The sequence below is a fragment of the Sphaeramia orbicularis genome, chromosome 17 (assembly GCF_902148855.1).
Source record: "Sphaeramia orbicularis chromosome 17, fSphaOr1.1, whole genome shotgun sequence".
In the NCBI taxonomy this organism is placed as follows: Eukaryota; Metazoa; Chordata; class Actinopteri; order Kurtiformes; family Apogonidae; genus Sphaeramia; species Sphaeramia orbicularis.
In genome coordinates this window covers 57,513,588-57,537,061 of record NC_043973.1, presented here as the reverse complement: position 1 = coordinate 57,537,061, position 23,474 = coordinate 57,513,588, and the positions used below count along the sequence as shown (strand labels likewise).

The 23,474-nt window shown below is 40.8% G+C and overlaps 1 protein-coding gene and 1 long non-coding RNA gene across 7 annotated transcripts in view; both read left to right on the top strand.

Annotated features, from left to right (window-relative positions):
- The window catches only part of LOC115436687 (uncharacterized), a 138,251-nt gene that overhangs the window by 78,508 nt on the left and 36,269 nt on the right, over positions 1–23,474 (top strand). The window lies entirely within an intron of this gene.
- LOC115436684 (protein EFR3 homolog A) overlaps positions 1–23,474 on the top strand; it is a 94,374-nt gene that overhangs the window by 41,023 nt on the left and 29,877 nt on the right. For all 6 annotated transcript variants that reach the window (XM_030159590.1, XM_030159593.1, XM_030159592.1 and 3 more), the window contains 3 exons: positions 12,321–12,397; positions 15,510–15,637; positions 19,425–19,575. In XM_030159590.1, the coding sequence (XP_030015450.1) occupies positions 12,321–12,397; positions 15,510–15,637; positions 19,425–19,575 (356 nt within the window). The remainder of the gene's footprint in view (positions 1–12,320; positions 12,398–15,509; positions 15,638–19,424; positions 19,576–23,474) is intronic.

Here is a 23,474-nt window from a genome sequence, read left to right as displayed (position 1 = left end):
GATGTCATTAACTGAACATAAACCCAGTGTCTCCATCCACTGTCATTGAATCAACTCCATGGGTTTTACTGGTGAATCAATGTTGTGGAAGATGACAGTGTTTCCACGGTAACTACGGAGCCTCTGAACGTCCAAGTGTGGTCATATCTGATGACCATGAAAAGATTATTGACATGGATTGATAGGATTAAGTGGATCAACAGGAATTAAACAGTTTAAATTAGTAGATAGTTTTTATCGCCAATGGGTGTTTGGGTCTTTATGGCTTAAGGGCCAGTATATATTTTTTTTATTATTATGATTTTTTTTTTCTCAGAATTCTGACTTTTTTTCTCATAATAGTAATAATAAATAATAATAATAATAATAAATAATAATAATAATAATAATAATTTTTTTTTTTTTTTTTTCCAGGGGCCCTGCTCTTTTTCTATAGTATCATGAGCAAATACGTCGTCCAGTAAAAGATCCAGGCGTAATTAAAGTCTCCCAGTGTGTCAGATGTGAAATGACAGAACGCTTTCAGCACGTTTCCTCTGTAAACGGACCTATGTGTGTTTGTGTCGTAGGAAACTTGATGAGTTATTGATGAGTTAGTTTCCTGTTGCTCTGCATCATCAACAATGATCCAGAGCACGAGGACCAAACCACCAGGACGAACAAAAACAAAACCCTCCAGTGGCAGCCGTCAGTGATACGGGTGCTTCTATGAAACTGGTCCTAAACACAGGACAGAGGAGATGAACAGTCAAAGCAGATGTAGACCAGTGTTCTGAAGCAGGTTTGGGTCTGTTTAAAAAAGAAATATTTACTGAGATAAAAGAGAAATGATTTTTCAGATAAAACACATTTTTATATTTTACATTACATTTTCAAATTCAGATTTATTAGTCATTCAATATGAACATCCCAGGTGCTGTTACAGAACGAAATAGCAAAATGCACAGCACGAAATAAAAACAGAAAAAAAATCTTAAAAACACCAACTAAAAACAACCCATGTATATGATAAAATATTAAAAACTGCACTAAAATAAATAAATAAATAGTAAAGATAAAAAAAGAAATATTGCACGATGGAGGGATCACTGTTGCACCTATTATTATTTCATACAAAAATCCACATGTAACATGGTAAAAAGGCCATGAAAATTACCCGCTACTACTTTTTTTAAAAATCTCTTTATTCTCTCACAGGTGCATTGTGGGAATTGAAGTAAATATTCAAGACAGGGTGTTTCACAAAAATGACCGTTGTTGTAAAATCACTGGTGTTTTATATGTGTTTAAATGTTCAGGTTCCGCATGTAACACCAGCGGACACAATGGGTTCCACCCCAAACCTGGAACGAGACTGATGACAAACCCACATGTGTGGATTAGAAAAACCACTAGGATCCACACATTGAACAGTGTCTTTATTTAGAGTCTACAGATGAGCATTTACACACGTTTACACATCTAATGCACTGACACCTAGGGAGATTTAATGTCCATATTTGGGTCCTATTTTTGGACCCAATATTTGATTATAAATTCATTAATTATGGGATGGATCCGAGCAAGAGGATAATTTTATTACATTTATCTGAGTTCATCATTAGGTCCATCCCGTGGGTAAATATGTCTACATTTACCTTTTATTATTGGGTCTAAACAGATGGAAAATGTGTCAGATACTAAAATAAACCCAGTTTCATAGAAGCGCCCATATGTGGATTCTGTTGAATGCAGTCGAAGCCAACAGTGACGTTGGTCTGTGAGGTTTCCAGCAGGTTAATTACAGGCTGAAATAATAAGAATAAACCACTCCGGGGCCTTGGGTTCAGTTCTTTCCTCTGTATTTTTCCACTTCTTCAGCCTCAGTCGACATTTCCTCTCAGAATCAATACAACATAAAGATTCTGTTGGTACTCTCCTCAGGTCTGAGCCGTGATGAAAAATCTCTACTTAGCATGCGACTGCGATGAAAACACGCGTTAACAAGCTGATAAGGTCAACCGAAGGCGACGCGCTGCACATTCATGCACCTATTGGATCAATTTGTGCATGTTTTATCTATATTTCAGAGTAAATCTGGCGATAAAGGAGGGGTTTGTTACGTAAGCGTTTACATTTGATTAATTTCCCACAGCTTTGTGTTGGGTCGCGGCAGATGATGGATTTGATGGCGCGTAATGGCCTCTTCTGGGCCCGCTCAGTCGCTCGTGTTCGGTGTCATTTATCAGTCGTGTGACCACCACAATCTTTGGATCTGTGCGCTGTGATTATGCAGCTGTCTGTGCAGATCTATAGCCGGACTCTCACGTTGATGCATCGCCTCTATTACAGTATTGAAGCCATGATGCTCTTAGCCTGAACGGGTTTTAATGTAATTCGGAGCCGCCGTCATTCATTTCCTGCCGACGCTGCCTCTGCACAAACAAATCAGATAAACATTTACACTTTCACTTGGATTCCTGCACCGCCTCCGTGGAGTTAGATCCTAAAATTAGCCCCTCCATCTCCCATATTATGCACGTATTTTTAGATTATAGCTTGGGCAAGACCAGATGATTTCTTTTCTAAATGGTTATATTGTATTTTAGGAATTTCAGGCAGGTCGTAGAACCCAAACGGCCCTCCTTCTCTTGTTGTTTATTGACATATTTCAACTAAATGTCTTAATAAATGGGTGAGCCCATCAGGGTTGGTTTTATTTGTATGTTTCAGGGATGCTATTGTGTGTAGAAGTGAAACTTTTGATTGTCCTCAGCAGTGTTAAAATATGGAGTTCCACAGGGTTCAGGTCTTGGTCCCTTGCTGTTCTTCGTCCACATGTTGCTACTTGGTCATAAGTGACATAAATGTTGTTCACTACATTTCTATGCTGATGAGGCACAGTTATATGTCCCCCTTTATTCTAAGAAGACCAATCAGCTGTGTGACCTAGTGTCTAAGTGTCTTTTTTTTTCAATGGAGAAAACACCCAGTATCTTCAGTTTCTAGTCTAAAAAAAACCTCCTGATGAGATAATATGATGGTGTAAACTTTAGGAATGCATAGATGGATGCTCATCTGTTTTAATTGGTTTTGTCAGATCTATAGCCGGACTCTCACATTGATGCATCGCCTCTATTACAGTATTGAAGCCATGATGCTCTTAGCCTGAACGGGTTTTAATGTTTTTCGGAGCCGCCGTCATTCATTTCCTGCCGACGCTGCCTCTGCACAAACAAATCAGATAAACATTTACACTTCCACTCGGATTCCTGCACCGCCTCCGTGGAGTTAGATCCTAAAATTAGCCCCTCCATCTCCCATATTACGCACATATTTTTAGATTATAGCTTGGGCAAGACCAGATGATTTCTTTTCTAAATGGTTATGTTGTATTTGAGGAATTTCAGGCAGGTCGTAGAACCCAAATGGCCCTCCTTCTCTTGTTGTTTATTGAGATATTTCAACTAAATGTCTTAATAAATGGGTGAGCCCATCAGGGTGGGTTTTGTTGTTTTTTTTTGGCTTCATTTGTATGTTTCAGGGAGGCCATTCTGTGTAGAAATGAAACTTTGAACATGAAACAGTGGTCTTCAGAAATGTTAAAATATGGAGTTCCACAGGGTTCAGGTCTTGGTTCCTTGCTGTTCTTCATCCACGTTACTGCTTGGTCATAACATCAACATACACAAGTTAAATACATTTCTATGCCAGTGACACTCATGTTATTTTAATTTTCGTATCTTAATACGTGGATGAGTATATTTCAGTCCAGTGGCCCGACGGTCTGATGGACTATTGGTATCAGTTGTGGTCCGTCTGTTGTCCATCCTTAAACAATTTTTCAAGAAACTTCTCCAAAACCACTAACCAGAATTAATTGAAATTCATAGCAGAGGTTCTTTGGGGTAAGATCTACCAAGTTTGTTCAAAGAACTGAGAAATATTGATTTCTGAAATTTTTTTGAAATTTTGAAAAAAAATTAAATCCCTATTGTTTGTAATGGGACACATTTCAAAGTGCTATAACTTGAAAACAGTTGAAGATATTGATGGAATTACTATTTCCAATAGATAGGAAGTCACATATGGGCTTTTATTTGATGCCTTGACCTTGAGTGGCCTTGAAAGGTAAAATGAATGTTAATTAATGTCTTAAATTAATGTCCTTTTTTATTTTGCTGCATTTGTATGTTTCGAGGAGGCCATTCTGTGTAGAAATGAAACTTTGAACATGAAACTATGGTCTTCAGAAGTGTTAAAATATGGAGTTCCACAGGATTCAGGTCTTGGTCCCTTGCTGTTCTTCATCCACATGTTACTGCTTGGTCATAACATCAACATACACAAGTTAAATACATTTCTATGCCGATGACACTTGTGTTAGTTTAATTTTAATGTCTTAATAAGTGAGTGAGCCCATGAGGGTTGGTTTTATTTTGTTCAGGTTGTATTTGATCCACATAGTAAAAAAGGAACTACAGGCTATTACCTTTAAATGAGGTGTCATTGGTTAAGTTTGTCCTTGTGGCTGTTCGGGTATAAGTTTTGGAACTTGGTAAATATGTGAAAATAACATAAATTAGGAAGGAGGGAACAGGTTATGCTCATGATTCCTTCATATTCCATTGGTTTTATTGACCCGTGACGTCTAAAACCCTGCAGGTAAAAAGGCCGGAGAAGGAAAAACATGACAGTTTATTTACTTCAGAATGTGGATTTGATACAGTATTGTCACTGTAGGCAAATGTATCCTGGACTGTAAATACTCCACAGTCATTTAAAACATTAAAAAAAGTACAGATACATGAATAAAACGATGCACAAAACTGCAGATGACTCCAGTCATGTCAATAGATTACTCATGGATATTAAAATATAGACAAACCAACGTCTTCTGGTAATTTACAGATGTTTGGTTGTAAGTAAGTAAGTAAATTTTATTTATAGAGCACTTTTCACAGACAGAGTCACAAAGTGCTTTATCAGTTCAAATCAGAATCAAATTAAGTTTACAGAGACCCAACAGAATCCTTCAGGAGCAAACACTTGTGATTGGTGACAGTGGCGAGGAGAAACTTCCCTTTAACAGCAGAAACCTCGAGCAGACCCAGACTCCTGAAGGATGGACGACTGCCTTGACCAGTTGGGGTTAAAGAGAGAGAGAGAGAGTAAAGGAGGAGAAAAGAGAGAGCGATAGAGATATAGAGAGACTGGGGGGGGGATGACACATGGAGTACGTTATGATGAATACATAGAGTGTAATCAGTTTGTGGTGGCCTTGGGTCAGGTGGGAGACTAAAAAGCCTTTTTGAACAGGAGGATTTTGAGGTGTTTCTTAAAGCTCTCTACAGAGTCCATGGACCGTAGGTGTAGAGGCAGGTTGTGATGAACTTTCACCCAAACTCCGTCCTCGTCCAACTGCATCGTCTCCGGTTGAGCTCCAGCCAAATGGACAGAAAGCGAACCTGTGATCACAGCGAAAGGTGAAACCGCCTCACCGAGTCTGACGACAGCCAATACCGTGACAGATTCATTACATGGTGGCGTCTGCTCCGACAACACAACAACCTGAAATCTAATCGGCACATCGATAGAAAACTGTCACTGTTGAACAACCAGAGCACAGACGGTTGGGTTCAACTCCGATGTTTTCAGGTTCAGGTTGGTGTAGATCTGACATGACAAAGGGAAACTGCTTCAGAACATGTTCTAGAAGGTTGATGGAACCACTGGGACCCAGGAGTCCGCTTTATATGGACTTCATGGACCTGGACGTTGACCCTAGTTCATGTTAGTCCAGGTTCCACATTTAGACCATTATGATCTAAAGTGGGTCAGACCAAGAAAATAATAACATTAAAAAAAAGTGGCATTACATAATGAAAACATTTACACCTGTTATATGCTTTAAAAAATGTGAGTAACATCAACAACCACAAACAACCTGTGGTGTAATGTTGTTTATTGTTTATTCCATTGTGCAGTGTTTGTTTTCCTCCTGTTGGAAATTTATTTCTCTCACCCATGATTGATATATATAATAACATAATAAGCTTATTATTATTATTATTATTATTATTATTATTATTATTATTATTATTATTATTATTTAGGGCTGCAACTAACGATACTTTTAATAATTGTTTAACCTGTAGATTATTTTAATAACTAATCAATTCATCAGATAAACACAGAAGACTCAGTTCTCACAGATCTGTATTTAACCCAAAGTAATATCGGCTGCAGATGAGTCACTAATGATTCCATCCCATAATGGCTTCAGGTTTAGTTAGTGAGCACTAACCCACTACCCAGACTGGTTATGGTTAGAAACTAGTCAGATCTAGTCTGGAACCAGCTGTGGTTCTAGTCTGTCAAACTAGTGTTGGATGGATTAGTTCAGTCAAAAATAGGTAATATTAGTCTGGTGTCTGATAAACACAGATGGATGAAAACAGTAGAATTACCACAGTAGTGTCTAACTAGCTAGTGGGCTGAAGTAATCACGAAATGTAGGCTAACTTAAGCTAATGTTTACATTATGTTCCCGTGGTCCCGCCCCATTTGTCCCAAACGTAGTGCACTGTGAGATTTGATCACTGTTCAAGATGGATGACAAAGTCAGAGAACGACACCAGGTCCCATCCAACCTTTAGACCAACCATGGTCAGTCTGTGAACCCATGGATCCTCTGCTCCAGAAATAATGTCTGTGAAGCGGGGATGCGTGTTTTTTATAGTAGAGTCGTGTTGGTGAATTCATATTCGTGATGGAGAAAGAACAAGCGTACAGTCCCATTTCCTGTTTATAATTCTTGTCCAAACTTATTCATTCATATTCTGATAAAATACATTTAATGTACGACTGAACTCATTCAACAATTTAGACGTATTTATTTTTGTACATTTACAGACTAATATGAATACAGATCTATTGTACACATGTGAATATTTGGACACTAATGTAACCCCATAGTTATCCAGGTGTTTCACTCTAATCCTACAGCTCCGTTTCACTTTTTTTTCTCTGATTATGTAATAAATGTGTTGAGTGCATAGATTTATTCCCGAGTGTCTTTCCTCGTCTTTGGCGTTGTGTGGAGTCTGGTCCCATTAACCCCCCCCCCCCCCCCCCCCGCTGCCCCTCTCAGCCCTAATGCGCCAGGTAATTGCAGAATCCGTAATAGACGCCGTAAAGAGGCTGCAGAGGGGTTGCCGTGGTGACTGGCCGTCAAGCGCCAGCCTTAATGAAGTTGATTAATGTGGAGGCTCTGGAGGGCGGCCGTCACATTCCCCCGCACATTAGAGGAGAAATAAACTCTGCAGGTGTTAATGTGTCCCGACGTCACCTTAGACAGCTGCAGCCGCTGGCAGCAGGGGCTTCTGGGAAATGAAGTCCTCAGAGGACACGGACTTCACACAGATTCTGTAGTTCCATGTGGAAACACCACGGCAACGACAGGTGGGCATTCCACTACAGCAGGGGGTCCCACAGTGGGGTACCTGTACCCCCAGGGGTACTTGGATAGAAGCCCAGGGGGTACTGGAAATGTTTATGTAAAAATTCATTAAATAAGTCATCATGTACTGAATATAAAATAAATAAATAGAATTAATGCAGAAATATAAAACACAATAAATACATTCATATAATAGTTGTATTGTCTTTGGTAACATTTGAAGAACATTTATATTTTATATGATTCAAAGTGAGTTTATTTAAGTAAAGAAGGAATTATTTTATGTTGATGAAAGGTTCATTCATTTATTAATTAATGACCAATTTCTTTAGTTTTCTTAATGACAGAGGGCACTTTTAGTTTATTGTTTACACAAAATTCACTTTAAAAAATGTGTTATTTAAAAAAATATATATTACAGTTAAATATATGTTTGTTTACAAAGTTTTGTAAATATAAACAGACACCTTTGCCACAGAAACACATTTGGACTCAAAAATGCTGAAGTGAGAGTTGGGGGTACTTGGATAAAAAAGTCTGTTTCAGGGGGTACTCAACTGTAAAAAGTCTATTTCAGGGGGTACTCTGCTGTAAAAAGTCTGTTTCAGGGGGTACTCTGCTGTAAAAAAGTCTATTTAAGGGGGGGGCACTCTGCTGTAAAAAGTCCATTCCAGGGGGCACTCTGCTGTGAAAAGTCTGTTTCAGGGGGTACTCTGCTATAAAAAGTCTATTTAAGGGGGGCACTCTGCTGTAAAAAGTCTATTTCAGGGGCACTCTGCTGTGAAAAGTCTATTTCAGGGGGTACTCTGCTGTAAAAAGTCTATTTCAGGGGGTACTCTGCTGTGAAAAGTCTGTTTCAGTGGGTACTCTGCTGTAAAAAGTCTATTTCAGGGGGTACTCTGCTGTGAAAAGTCTGTTTCAGTGGGTACTCTGCTGTAAAAAGTCTATTTCAGGGGGTACTCTGCTGTAAAAAGTCTATTTAAGGGGGGCACTCTGCTGTGAAAAGTCCTTTTTAGGGGGTACTCCGCTGTAAAAAGTGTGAGAACCACTGGTCTAAAGTATGAACAGTTGAAGTCAAATGCATGTATTTTAGATTAATTTGACTCTTTTATGACTTTTCCAACATCATCTTCTTATTTCAACCCCAGGCTTATGCGCTGGAAACCACATGATTATTTGTGGTTTTAATACTTAACTATGTTTGTAGTGAGTCCTAAATTAATTTTCTTCTACATTTAAGCTTTTTCAAGTGATTTTTTTCCATTAATTAGGACATTTCCATTTTCTTTTTTGAGTTTTCCCTTTCATTCGATTGAAACTGTGTTTAAACTGCGTCTGTTGGATATGAGCTGTGGCTTTAATCCAGTGAATATGACTCAGATCAATGTGGATTCTGATGTTTTTTCACGTGTTTGTCTGATGTAGAATCTAAAAGGTTGAAGCTTTAAAACTCATCTCACACATATTAACCAGTGCAGAGGTTTTCCGTCTTGCTAATAGTGTCCGTTCCACTTCCGCGTATGTGAATCCAAGAACATTCTGCTTCGTTTTCGAGCGTTTCGTTCATTCCAACACGTGCTGGAGTTCAGAGTGACTCACTAAGCTGCTCTATATGATCCACAATTACACCTGAATAATGCACAAGTGGAGCTGAAATATCCCAACATTAACTCATGTTTACACAGAAAAAGAGGGTTAGCATGGCTGTCAATCATGCTAAGCCACACCCCCTTTGGTTTAATGAGGAGAAAGGTGGTGATGTTTGCAGCTATTTGGGAGGAAATTAACTGAAAAAGACGGAAATCAGACCAGAAATGACACAAAGGAGGGGCATCCTGCCAGCAGGGAGCGATATGTCGGTTTCAGATCATTAAATTATCCAATAAAGCGATTAACTCTCTGGACTCCGCCCACAGAGGTTTTGTAATCACCTGAAGTACGTAATATGCTCAGTACTGTAATGTCAGAATGTTTGAAACTTTTTACATGTTTTTTAGTTCAAAAACACCAAATACACAATTACTGTCATTTTTAACCCTTTAAATTCTACGTTTGTAATGTATTTATTTATTTTTCCTCCTGTCATATGTCAGTGATTAACACCAACATTGGTTCATAGTATTATTATTTTTGGTTCTAGGTTAAATGTGTCAGTGTGTATAGTGTACTCACTTGGTAGAAGGGTATTAGTGCAGGAATTTTAACACTGTTTTAATGGTTGGGTCAGAATTTTTAAAAATCTGGTAAAAATAAACAACTGTTGAATTCAGACCAAAAACAAATTGTCAAAAATAATACAACCTTTAATAACATGAAGTGTACAGTGTGTATAATTTACTCACCCAGGTAGTAGAATGTAAAATATCTAAGGCTCTGTTCACACAGCAGGTCTTAACGGACAATTTGGAATTTTTGGTGAAATCTGATTTTTTTGTGTGTTGGTTCATATTCCACATTTAATGCGACTTCTATCAGTTTTGAGTCTGAACTGAATGTGACCCTGAAGTGACCCACATGCACTAAAGAGGTCCTGATGGAATACGAGACCACGCAGACACACACTGTGTTTACAGAAGGAAATATGGTTTTTCTCCGCTCTGACCAACAACTGGGACGTTCGCATTTTAATGACGTAAAGTTCAGATAAATGGGACCTGGACGGTCAGACTGATGCCACATTGGAAACTAGAAAAGCACTCGGAGAGCGCAGACCTCCACCAAGGGAGATCAGTGCCCCCCCTCCCATCACCACCAAAATTTAATCATTTGTTTCTTGTGCCAGTATCAACATTTCCTGAAATTTTCATCCAAATCCGTCCATAACTTTTTGAGTTATCTTGCACGCGGACAGACAGACAAACCAACGCCGGCAAAAACATAACCTCCTTGACAGAGGTAAATATCAAATCTGTATCAGATTTGGGACCACATATGAAAGTGGTCTGGGTCAGATTTAGGACCACATATGAAAGTGGTCTGGGTCAGATTTAGGACCACATATGAAAGTGGTCTGGGTCAGATTTAGGACCACATATGAAAGTGGTCTGGGTCAGATTTAGGACCACATATAAAAGTGGTCTGGGTCAGATTTAGGACCACATATGAAAGTGTTCCGGGTCAGATTTAGGACCACATATGAAAGTGGTCTGGGTCAGATTTAGGACCACATATGAAAGTGTTCCGGGTCAGATTTAGGACCACATATAAAAGTGGTCCGGGTCAGATTTGGGACCACATATAAAAGTGGTCTGGGTCAGATTTAGGACCACATATGAAAGTGTTCTGGGTCAGATTTAGGACCACATATAAAAGTGGTCTGGGTCAGAGTTGGGACCACATATAAAAGTGGTCTGTGTCAGATTTGGGACCACATATGAAAGTGGTCTGGGTCAGATTTAGGACCACATATGAAAGTGGTCCGGGTCAGATTTAGGACCACATATAAAAGTGGTCTGGGTCAGATTTAGGACCACATATGAAAGTGTTCTGGGTCAGATTTAGGACCACATATAAAAGTGGTCTGGGTCAGAGTTGGGACCACATATAAAAGTGGTCTGGGTCAGAGTTGGGACCACATATAAAAGTGGTCTGGGTCAGAGTTGGGACCACATATGAAAGTGGTCCGGGTCAGATTTGGGACCACATATAAAAGTGGTCCGGGTCAGATTTAGGACCACATATAAAAGTGGTCCGGGTCAGATTTAGGACCACATATGAAAGTGGTCCGGGTCAGATTTAGGACCACATATGAAAGTGTTCTGGGTCAGATTTAGGACCACATATGAAAGTGTTCTGGGTCAGATTAGTGCTGTTCCAACTGTCTTTAACAGATCAGATACAGGTCACATATGGGTGAAAAAAATCTGATTTGGGCCACATTTACCTTCAGTGTGAATGGAGCCTTAGTCAGGGTGCGGTTTGTCAAAAAAACAAGGGGGGGGGGGGGGGGGGCAGCAGTTATATACATGGGGGTGCAGTCCATAACTAACGCTGGTGTGAAATGAAAGTGAAACTACATGCTTTCACTGTCCAACTCTTGCTTCTATTCCTCTATTAAACAGCAGATCTTACATGAAATTTTCACACCTTCTAACCTGTATCCACTGGACACACAAATGCTGAGCCCCATGAATCCCCCCACCCCACCCCACCCTCTTACGCCGTCCCAGTGCATGGAGACATTTTCAAATTCTGAGACTGTGACAGTTGGGTTCAGGTGGACGTTAGTGTCAGTAATGGAGGATAACGGTGGAAGAAAACACCTGTCACAACCTGATGGGATTTGCATTGGTTGCCCCCCCCCCCCCCCCCAACAAATCTCACCCTGGCCTTAGTGACATGTATGTGATCATGTTTGTTACTGCTTTCCACAGACATGGATAAAACAGTTCATACCAAACTCTGACCTCCTGATCCGTTTAAAGAACATCTTCCACTTATTTTTCAGGTAATTTGACAAAAGCTCAGATTTCCCCAAATGTCAGTGAACACAGCTGGACTTGAACTTGCTGACCCGAGTCACGTCTGGTCTGACTCATGTGGACTTCTTGACTCAGAGGCAGCAGCCGCTCATACTGAAACCCAGCAGTCGATGGGAGACGACCTTCAGACCCTGGAGGAACCCAGAGCTGGTCTGGACCCTGGTCTGGGAAAACCCACCCTCAGCTCCACTCCCATAAACCGGGCTCTGCAGCCGCCGGCTCCTCTGGCCTCGCTGTTGTGTATCCAGTGCATGTGAAAGTCGATGTTAAAGAGTTACAAACACACACTTTACTTCAGCAGATCAGAGTTCTGTCCCGCTGGAGCCGAACCCCTGATGCCTTATGGGTAAAGGTCAGGCGCTAACGGCTAACACTGCTACTGTTGTTGTGTTTTGCAGGAGTCTGCGGCTGCTGTGGGCCCCTGAGGCCCCGATACAAACGCCTGGTGGACAACATCTTCCCCGAGGACCCCAAAGTGAGTAACAGGCGGCTGTTTAGGGAACATTCAGAGAGGGTGGGGGTCTTTAAATGAACCGCAAATACAGCAACAGACAATTATTTATGCTCAATGGTAAGTAGGGGTGTGTATCGGCAAGAATCTGGCGGTAGAATACAAATCACAACACTAGGATCACAATACCATACATCATGATAATGTTAAAAAGGCCATTTTTTGTTTGTTTCTTTTTTTTTTTTTTTATTATTATTTCCTTGAAGAATTGAATTACAGCAGAAATCTGCACAAATACTAAACACATTTTTATTTGATCCCAACAGGATCTAATGTTATATCACAAAATGTTCCTGTGTTCAAACTGAAATTCTGTTTTACAGACATTACAGTTTAAGATCCTGTTCAAATGTTCATATTCTGTTAGTTCAGAACTAACATCAGAGCGTTATTTTTGTGATTGCCGTGTTAAAAATGATATTGTGACAATGAAAATAAAATTGTTATAGAACAGTGCATTTATATATAATTTTTACTGTTTAAAAAATGTCAGAAGGGACCACTGGCCCCCGGTAATCTCCACATTATCAGATCTGGTCCTCTTCAAAAAAATTTTGAACACACCTGCACTAAAAGGATGGTGACGTTCTATTACTGTAACATACGATAGATTAGATACTATATATATGCTGCTTTTCAAACTTTCAAGATATTATAAGAAACCATTTTAAAATTCTTAAAAATGTAAAAAATATATTTGCAACATGAAATCATTCTTTTTTGGACAAAAATATGATACAAATGATTTTTAACCTCACAAAATGATTTGAATCCATTTATGGACGAGTGGAGGGTCCGACACTCAGACAGGTAAGTGTTAACCCTGGGAGCTTTATTTCAGGCTGTTACTGGTTTAAAAAAAAAAACAAGCTTAAGAAAAGCGTAGAGAATGTTCATATGAGTCCGTCAGGGGTCAGTAGGTAAAAGAGGCGGGGCTTCGTTTGACTCCAGTCCCTCTCCCTGAGTGCTTCCATGTCCTCAGACTCACAGTATGTGATAATTAATTTGACGAGGTCTCCACTATTTCAATTTCTCACGGCGGAGGTCGGCTGACACTGAGGCTCCTCCGAGGAAACACGGAAGATGATGGTACTACGGCGACCGCATCCCTCCGCCCCTTCCGTTCACCAAGGTCAAATGGGCCATAATACAGCCCCATGTCACGTTCCCGTTATCAAATCCCTTGTAATAAAACAATTTATCAATGTCAGCGGCTTCGGTGTTGTCCAATTATTTCTGTTGTAAATGTGAAGAGGCGTGACGCTAAAGAGTCCGATGGTTTCCACGGCAATCTGAAGAACGCCACCATAACAACTGGGTGCCAGATGCAGTGTGAAAACACAACTAAGGCTCTGTTCACACAGCAGGTCTGAACGCACAGTTCAGATTTTCCTGGTGAAATGCGATTTTTTTTTTTTGTGTGTGTGTTGGTTCATATTCCACATTAAATGCGACTTCTATCAGTTTTGAATCTGAACTGAATAGAATAGAATGCCTTTATTGTCATTATACATATGTACTACGAAATTATAAGAGACAACTCTCTAGCGGTGCGTAGTGCAAAGTTTAAGAAGAAAAGAAGTGTAGATATATATACAGTATAAAAACAGGCATGTTACCAACCAAGAAAACAGTAGAGCTAAGTATATATTGCACTTTGACCCTGGCTGAACACTATGACATATGTTAAATATATGTCCTTTGTGAGGTATTGTCATTACAGTGTGTTCAGTACCCGTATTGCACATGGATAAAACATACTGCTAAATCTGGAGGTGCGGGCCTGGATGGACCTGTACCTCCTCCCTGAGGGCAACAGTGAGAACAGGCTGTGTCCAGGATGTGAACCGTCGAGGCTGATGCTTCTGGCCCCTCGCAGACACCTGCTGTTATAGATGTCTGACACAGAGGACAGCTGGACTCCTATGATGCTCTGGGCTGACTTCCTGACTCTTTCCAGAGCCTTCTTGTCAGCCTGAGAGCTGCTCCTGTACCACACTAAGATGTTGTGGGTAAGGATGCTCTCCACAGAACATCTATAGAAGGACAGCAGCAGTTCCTGGGACAGGTTCACCTTACTCAGTGACCTTAAAAAGTACAGGCGCTGCCGTGCTTTTTTCACAAGGGCACTGGTGTTTCTGCCCCATGTGAGGTCCTGAGAAATGTATGTACCCAGGAATCTGAAGTCACTGACCCTCTCCACGGTGTCGCCTCGGATCAGAAGGGGAGGGGGATCCTTCCTCTCCCTCCTGAAGTCCAGCACCAACTCCTTTGTTTTCGAGGAGTTGAGTGCCAGATTATTAAGGGAACACCAGGTGGTGAGGTTCAGGACCTCCTCTCTGTAGGCCGTTTCATCATTGTTGTGGATCAGCCCCACCACAGTAGTGTCATCTGCATATTTGACCAGGATGTTGCTATTGTGGACTGGTGCACAGTCATGGGTGTACAAGGTGTACAGCATGGGGCTGAGCACACAGCCCTGGGGGGCCCCAGTACTCACTGTCAGGACAGAAGAGTGATGAGGCCCCATCCTGACTGACTGCAGACAAGTTGGTTGAGAAAATCTCCGATCCATCTGCAGGTGTGCTCGCCAATACCCAGACTGCGCAGTTTGGACAGCAGTCTGCTTGGAAGGAGTGTATTAAAAGCAGAACTGAAGTCCACGAACAACATCCTTGCATAAGTGCCAGGTTGTTCCAGATGTTTACACACCGTGTGAAGGGCTGTGTTAATGGCGTCACCTGTGGACCTGTTGGCTCTATATGCGAATTGGTGCTTATCAAGGCTGGGAGGCAACAAAGATTTGATGTGCCGTAGCACCAGTCTTTCAAAGCACTTCATCACAATTGAAGTAAGAGCCACGGGTCTATAATCATCCAGACTGCTGACCGACTGTCTCTTGGGGATGGGTACAATGGTGGCAGATTTTAGACAGCTAGGGACTATGCAGGCAACCAGTGAGAGAATGTGACCCTGAAGTGACCCACATGCACATGGTGTTTAAAGGGTTAAAAGGATTCATAAACATGTCTGATAATTGGTTTTTAAAGGGTTAATGTGTCTGTTTTTCTTACAGGATGGCCTTAGTAAATCAGACATGGAGAAGCTGACGTTCTATGCTGTTTCGGCGCCGGAGAAACTGGACCGGATTGGAGCGTATTTGGCAGAGAGGCTGAGCCGGGATGTGGTCAGGCATCGCTACGGGTGAGTGGCATTTACCCACAATGCACCTGGGTTTGGTTCAGTTTATTACCTCCGCCAGGAGGTATTGTGATCACTTTGCTTTGTGTGTTTGCATGTGTGTTTGTTTGTTTGTTAGCAAGATAACTCAAAAAGTTAAGGACGGATTTTCATGAAATTTTCAGGAAATGTTGATACTGGCACAAGAAAGAAATTATTAAATTTTGGTGGTGATGGGGGGGGGGGGGTCAGATCTGTCTTGGCGGAGGTCTGCGCTCTCCGAGTGCTTTTCTTGTTTTGATTATGCACTTAGTTTGTAGAAATAAAACGTGTATGTACATGAAAACAAAATATGACTTTACACACACATTTGAAATATTACGACTTTAATCTCATAAAAGTATGACATTATTTTTGTTAAAGGTGCAGTATGTAGGAATTCTGTTCTCAGTAATTATAAAATGGCCTTGACTTTCACCAGACATTAAGGAATCCTGTTCATTTCAAATCCTGATCTCACTGACAGTAGTAGTCCAGCTAGAATATTTGCATTTGAAAAGCTCAGTGTCAGCCCTGAAATGATGTTTATGTTGTCATTGTGTGTTTTGGTCTGAGGCTCCGCCCATCACCTGTCTGCCAATCACAGAGTCAGTAGCCTTTGTTCATCCAGGTTGGTAGTTCCCACTGAGCTGCAGCTGGAACATTTCTGATCATAAATGTCTGACGTTAACTCGTTCCTCGCCACTGACAAGATTTTCCGTCAATGGCGGTTTCTGGTTTCCTGTAGTTGGAGCTGTTGGGAATCATGTGAATTACTTTCCTTAGTCCAAAAACAAACAATAAAGCAGCTTTTCAGGAAAAATGAAGGACCTGGTGTGAAGTTTTTGCACTGAATCACTGGTAACCCATAGCAACGCATACAGTGCCAGTCGCTCTGAATGAGAAAATGCTGACTCTGCAGGAACCGCGCGCAGTTTCAAAAGCCTTAAAGATGATTATGGAGACAAAGTCTGACAATTAAATATATGATGGACCTTCAGAACAACCCTTTAAAGACAGTAATGGAGACATAGAAGGTGAGGGAGATGGACACGGGAAAATGGAGCGGCGAGGGTCCGACACGGAGAAAGTGTGTGTGTGTGTGGTGGGGGGGGGGGGGGGGGGGGGGGGGCATGGAGCGACATGGAGAAAATGACTGACAGTAGAAAGAGAAAAGAGACATTTACAGTGGACATTCAAGGAAAGGACATGCAACTAGATGTGGGAAAAGACAAAGGACAGCTAGTCTGCATCTGTTAGACAGAGTGAGTTCAGATTCAGACTGTGGACACAGAACAGATTCAACACAGGTGTGGTCCAGCCCCATAATGTCAGCAGGAACACAGGTAAGACACTGTTTGATTTGGCTTTAGTATGAAATACATAAATACATATATTCATAAATAGATAAATAACTAGATGTCCATATAATTATTTACAGATCAAACACAGCAGGTGGTCCAACAGGAGGACCTGGTGCAGTCAAGGAAAGCCCAGAAATCTACAGTATTTAGTGCATTTGTTTCTTGTTTTTCTTGAAAACGAGGAATATGGAAGTGTTTATATGAAAAAGGCTAAACTAATATGTGTTAGACTTATCACTGATGTATGTAAATGTGTAAAGGTTAGAAGGAACCTGGCGCTTTAGAAGATGTTTTGTCTAAAGTTTGGTGTGGATTCCTGTAACATTTTGTGGAATGATGGGATATCTTAGAACTGTTTGTTATTGTTATTGCTGTTATTATTATTTTATTTTGTGATTTTGAATACAGTGTTACTGTTGGTAAATAAGAAAGAGTCAAAAAATGTGAATAGGAAATCAGTTTTATCTTGAAAATCAATATCTTGGAAAAAAAATATACAATTTTCTCAGCTTTTTGTTCAAAATTTAGTTTTTTCCCGAAAGTGACCAATATTCAAATGTTAATACCTCATGAATGAATGAAGATAGAATAAAATAGTTTTTTGTGTTTAAAAGTTGAAGTTCTGTTCTTTCTTTTGATGTATTCAGTGTTCACATACACCTAACGCAATATTTTCAGTGAGCCATTCAGATTAGTGAAAATGACCAAAAGGCTGGCGCTGGCTAGCAACTCACTGTAAAATGCTCTGGCGGGGAAAGAGTTAATAAGCCTAAAGGCCTCTTATTATTCCCAAATACGTCGTGACAAAGTGAGAAACAAAACTAGGAGATGTATAGGAGATGATTTTGAAACATGGGGACGGATGAAAGCGGAGAAGAATTTGAAGACCGCCGCCGGCTCTGCCTTAGTCTGACCACCAGTAAGAACCACTGAGAGCCGGGGAAGTCTCTGCACCCAGTCCTAGACCGTCGGTGTCTTCACCCGGGGCCAGGCTGCGGTCTCTTCTCCTGGCCCTGGTGAAGAGACTGCCGGTCCTGGACTGGTGAAGAGACCGGGTACTGGTGTAGGACTTGTCTCTTGCCATGGTATCTCCTTGTAGTTCAGTGTTTTCTGTGGAAATGACCTTTTCATGTAGCGGTGTGTAATCCGAAAAAGCGGGGGGGGGGGGGGTTCGGTAGTCTGCTGTCCGTGGTTCCACCAGGGGGGTGGTGGTGGTGGGGTACTGTAGCAATCCGTGCCTCATGTACTTGGCAGAAGTAAAAGTGAAACTTAAGGCTCATTTCCCTTTTCCCTATCTCCTGAACCTGTGTTAACTTCCATTTGAGTGTTCAGGATGTTTGTCCTGTTCTGTTATATATTATACTTATGTAGAATCAGTCTGGTGATGATTTTTTTGTATGAAATTTATGGTGTGGTGGCAAGGATTAGTGGAAACGCTAGTAGTAGACGCTCATGCTGGATCTGGCAACCTCTAGTTTTGGGGGAGGAGGAGAGGATACCACGCTCTACAGTATTTGGAATGTGATTGCAGTACCAGTTTTGGCCACAATCCTACATACGGCACCTTTAAATTATCAGTTTGTTTTTTTTTAAATTACACCTTTATTCTCATAATATTCTGACTTTATTCTCATAGTGACAGTGTTTTTATTTTCCTGTGATGCCTTAATACGCTGTCATATAACAGTTGAGTATATTTAGGAGGTATTTTCTGGTCATAGTTCCTGCTTTTCTGTTTCCTCCTCCAGTTTATGGAATTATTTATTGAATCTGAATCATCTTTGCCAGTCTCTTCTACTTAATGTCTGTAATTAGGATCAATAATCCGCTGACATTCCTCCTTCTGGTCTGTTTTAGATCCCTGGTCTGTGCTTGGTTTTAGATCAGCTGCTGCTCCATCAGTTAGAATAATTCTAATAATATCGTCCTTTAAATGAAGCGAGTGAACGAACAGTTGGAGGAACGTTTCCACGGCAGCGTCATTGAACTCATCAGCCCAGAATGTGGATGTTGAAGTCATTTCCCTCAACTCTGGAGTGCTCTCAGCTCCCGGAAACTAATTAAAAAAAGGCCAGAGACAAAAACTCCCTGGTGGATTTAAACCGACAGCAGTTAATCAATACTGTGATTAGAACATCAGAAGGACACTTCACTTGGCTGCGATTTCACTTTTTCCAGACGCTGTTTAATTCAAATCACACTTAAATTAAACTGTTAAGTCAAACTGTGCTGATCAGATTCATGTGATTAAATGTAAAAGTTAGTAAATGTGCAGAGGAAGGTCAGCTGTTGAAACCTGGTGTTGAACTGTTTAAATCTGGTATTGAAGTGTTTAAATCTAGTGTTGAACTGTTTAAACCTGGTGTTGAAATGTGAACCATCTGTTGAACCTGTTGTGTTTTCTGCAGGTACGTGGTCATTGCAATGGAGGCTCTGGACCAGCTGCTGATGGCCTGTCACTCCCAGAGCATCAAACCCTTCGTGGAGAGTTTCCTGCACATGGTGGCCAAGCTGCTGGAGTCCAGAGAACCGGACCTTCAGGTCTTAGGAACCAACTCGGTAAGAACCAATAAACCAGGGACAGTGTTTTTGAACCAATGTTCCTTTAAATCCTGAAGCGTGGGTTTGTTCTCAGACGTGTGTTCATGTTATTCGGATGGTGTTCATCCTCATTTACGTGGAACACAGTGACAGGAAACGGCCTCAAAAACTGTCTGTGAAACTATCTCAAACGGCCTCTGAAACAGCCTCAGTAAGTGGATGTGCTGCCAAATGTCAGGCCTGTTTCTGAAGCTGAAGCAGAGACGGTCGGTTCAGTCGGTGCCACTCACCCTCGGCTTCGTCAGAGCAGGAAACGGAGCAGAAGGTTTGGATGAGTCTGCATTATTTATGTTGGTATTTAGAGTCTGACAGAGGAGCCGGGGGGGGGCAACACCTGCCTTCAGATGGGGGGGTGACACGTCCTGCTCTGAAACCAAGGCCACAGGTCATGTCTAGTAGCAGGTCCATTCAGATTACAGTTTAAATGAATGTTTTAAATGTTCTACCTGTTCCTTTCCTTCTACTGGTCCATCTGTTGATGCTTTAGAACAGTGGTGTCAAACTCATTTTAGTTCAGGGGCCACGTTCAGCCTAATTTTGATCTGCTGTGGGCTGGACCACTAAAATAATAACAGTGAAAAAAGTAAAAATATATTATGATCTGGTTTACATCTACAAAGTTTCCTTAAGAATCTGAATAACATGAGCAACTTGAATTGTCTTAAGAAAAATGAGTGCAATTTTAACAATATTATGCCTCCATTTATCAGTTTATCATTTACACATGTGCATTGCAATCGAACAAAACATTTAGTAACAGGCAGAATATTGGTCAAATTGCATTTACTTTTCTTAAGACGTTTCCGTTTGTTCATATTTGTTCAGATTATTCACATTTTTTGTAAAAGTATTGTTTGGCAATGGAAACATTTTCATGTCATTTTTTACACCAGAAAAACAATGAGAAAATGTGGGGTTGTCATTATTGATAGGTTATTATGATAATATTTTACTGGTTCTGACCCACTTGAAATCTAATTGGACTGTATGTGTCTGTATGTGGAACCTGAATTAAAATGATTTTGACACCATTGATTGTTGATATCTTTAGTGTAATTTTTGCATTTCATAAATTCACCCCGCGGGCCGGATTTGGCCCCCGGGCCGCATGTTTGACACCTGTGCTTTAGAACATGTCAGTGGTTCCACATATCAGCCTAGTTCTGATAGAAGTCATATCTGGACTGTGATTGGATGACTTCAGTTCTCCTCCAGTTAAAGTCCCGCCCACTTCTATAGTTAGATTGATACAAACCACAGGACTGGAACATAGAACAGAACCAGGACTGGAACACAGAACAGAACCAAGACTGGAACATAGAACAGAACCAGGACTGGAACATAAACAGAACCAGGACTGGAACACAGAACAGAACCAGGACTGGAACATAGAACAGAACCAGGACTGGAACACAGAACAGAACCAAGACTGGAACACAGAACAGAACCAGGACTGGAACATAGAACAGAACCAGGACTGGAACATAGAACAGAACCAAGACTGGAACATAGAACAGAACCAAGACTGGAACACAGAACAGAACCAGGACTGGAACATAGAACAGAACCAGGACTGGAACACAGAACAGAACCAGGACTGGAACACAGAACAGAACCAGGACTGGAACATAGAACAGAACCAAGACTGGAACATAGAACAGAACTTGACATAGAACACATTCAGCTGGTTCTGATCCACATAGAACAGATGCTGACGGACAGGGACACTGGTTCTGTTTAGTCCAACAGTCCAAAGGGTCTGATGGTCATTTGGTACCAGTGCCGTCCGTCCGTTGTCTGTTAACAATTGTCAAGAGTCTTCTTTACTGAAATCGTCAGTTTATTTTCCTTCAGGTCAGTGATTCCAGTTCATTAATATCATCATCCAGTCTCAGCTGATCCTGGACTGTTGGATGTGTTTAATTAAACCAAAGCATCAGTTTGGACACAAACTGTACGTTTGTTTAGGATTCAAGTGTATTCGTTCAACAGAACTGACATGGACTGGACTGAGTAATCTGAGGGTTCAACCTCTACTAACCCCCCTCCCTCCCCCCTCCCTCTCTTTCCCTCCTCCCTCCCTCCCTCCCTCCCTCCCTCCCTCTCTTTCCCTCCTCCTCCCTCCCTCTCTTCCTCCTCCCTCTCTCCCTCTCTTCCCTCTCTCCCTCCCTCCCTCTCTCCCTCCCTCTCTTTCCTCCCTCCCTCCCTCCTACTCATTGTGTAATCAGTGGTGAAATTAAACCAGTCCATTTCACAGGACTTTTAATGACTGTTTTTAATGGAGTTCTTTAAAACTGCCCCAGGGAAAACAAAACAAAATAAAATAAACGACAGAGCGGTGTGTGGCAAATACCGCTGTCGGACGCTGCTGTTGGACGTCGCCGTGGCGTTTGGATGAGTCTTGTTTGGTTGATGCCACCTGGGCTGGAATGGGCCTGAGCACCAGTTCATTCTGTTTGTGTGGAAGGATTCACTGTGTTCAAAGGCCTTTAAATGAATGCTGGTGTTTCAGTTTCAGCTCATTTAAAGGCTGAAAAGTACTGTGATGAAGGGGGTGTTTATCTGTCGACGTCTGTGTTTATTAATGTAACGCCCATCGGTCGTTAAATACGTGGAAGGTTCTTCACAGCTGATTGGTTCTAAATTATTCTGCTGGAACCAATCACATCATGAACACTACGACTTCCATCATAGTTTTATTATTTAGGACTCATTGTTTACATATTCATAGATGGTAAATACAGGCATTAACAGTGATAGAAAAATTCTGTGATGCACGCTGAGACAAAAGACGGAGTCACTGGATCTGGAATCAGAAGATTTTACTTGCAAGGAGTCAAGTACATACAGCGAGATGCAGCAGCCGACTAACAGGAAGTTTAAGATGGTATAAAAGAACATGAATATTACAACCATTGGACCAAGTCTACAAACATAATGACGCTGATCAACTTCACCATTGGCTTAGGTATTCAAAACACGGTGATGCATGGGTTCAGTGACCGCGTTTGTTCTCTTCTCCCACCTACACCATGGCCTGATCTGCTCAAGGGCAGCAGCCCGCTCTGGTCCCAAACACGATGGAAAACAAGCAGATAGCGAAGAAATGGTCGACATATCCTGAGTGGATCTGTCTGGACATTCGTACAAAATATGTCATCAGAACTCATCCATGACTCGTGCTCTGGACACCTGGTGTTTACAGAATGTAGTCTAATATTATAGTTTTCTAACAAACGGCTCTATATGTTGTATTTCTTTTTTTAAATGTTTAAAAATGAGCTAAAATTCTTGTTAGTGTTTTTAATACAGATCTGTGAAGTTGTTCCAAAGATGCTCATGTATTGGATTGAACACTAATGACCAGTTAGTTTTTCCATCTTTTATACTGGTTTTATTATCTTTTAGTTCATTTTATCCACCTTTTCTTTAGTTTTTCCATCTTTTATACTGGTTTTATTATCTTTTAGTTCATTTTATCCACCTTTTCTTTGGTTTTTTCCATCTTTTATACTGGTTTTATTATCTTTTAGTTCATTTATCCACCTTTTTCTTTAGTTTTTCCATCTTTTATGCTGGTTTTTATTGTCTTTTTTGTTCATTTATCCATCTTTTCTTTAGTTTTTCCATCTTTATACTGGTTTTGTTATCTTTTAATTCATTTTATCCACCTTTTCTTTGGTTTTTCATCTTTTATACTGGTTTTGTCATCTTTTAGTTAATTTTATCCACCTTTTCTTTAGTTTTCTATCTTTTATGCTGGTTTTATTATCTTTTAGTTCATTTCATCCACCTTTTCTTTAGTTTTTTCATCTTTTACACTGGTTTTATTATCTTTTAGTTCATTATAGGGTTGG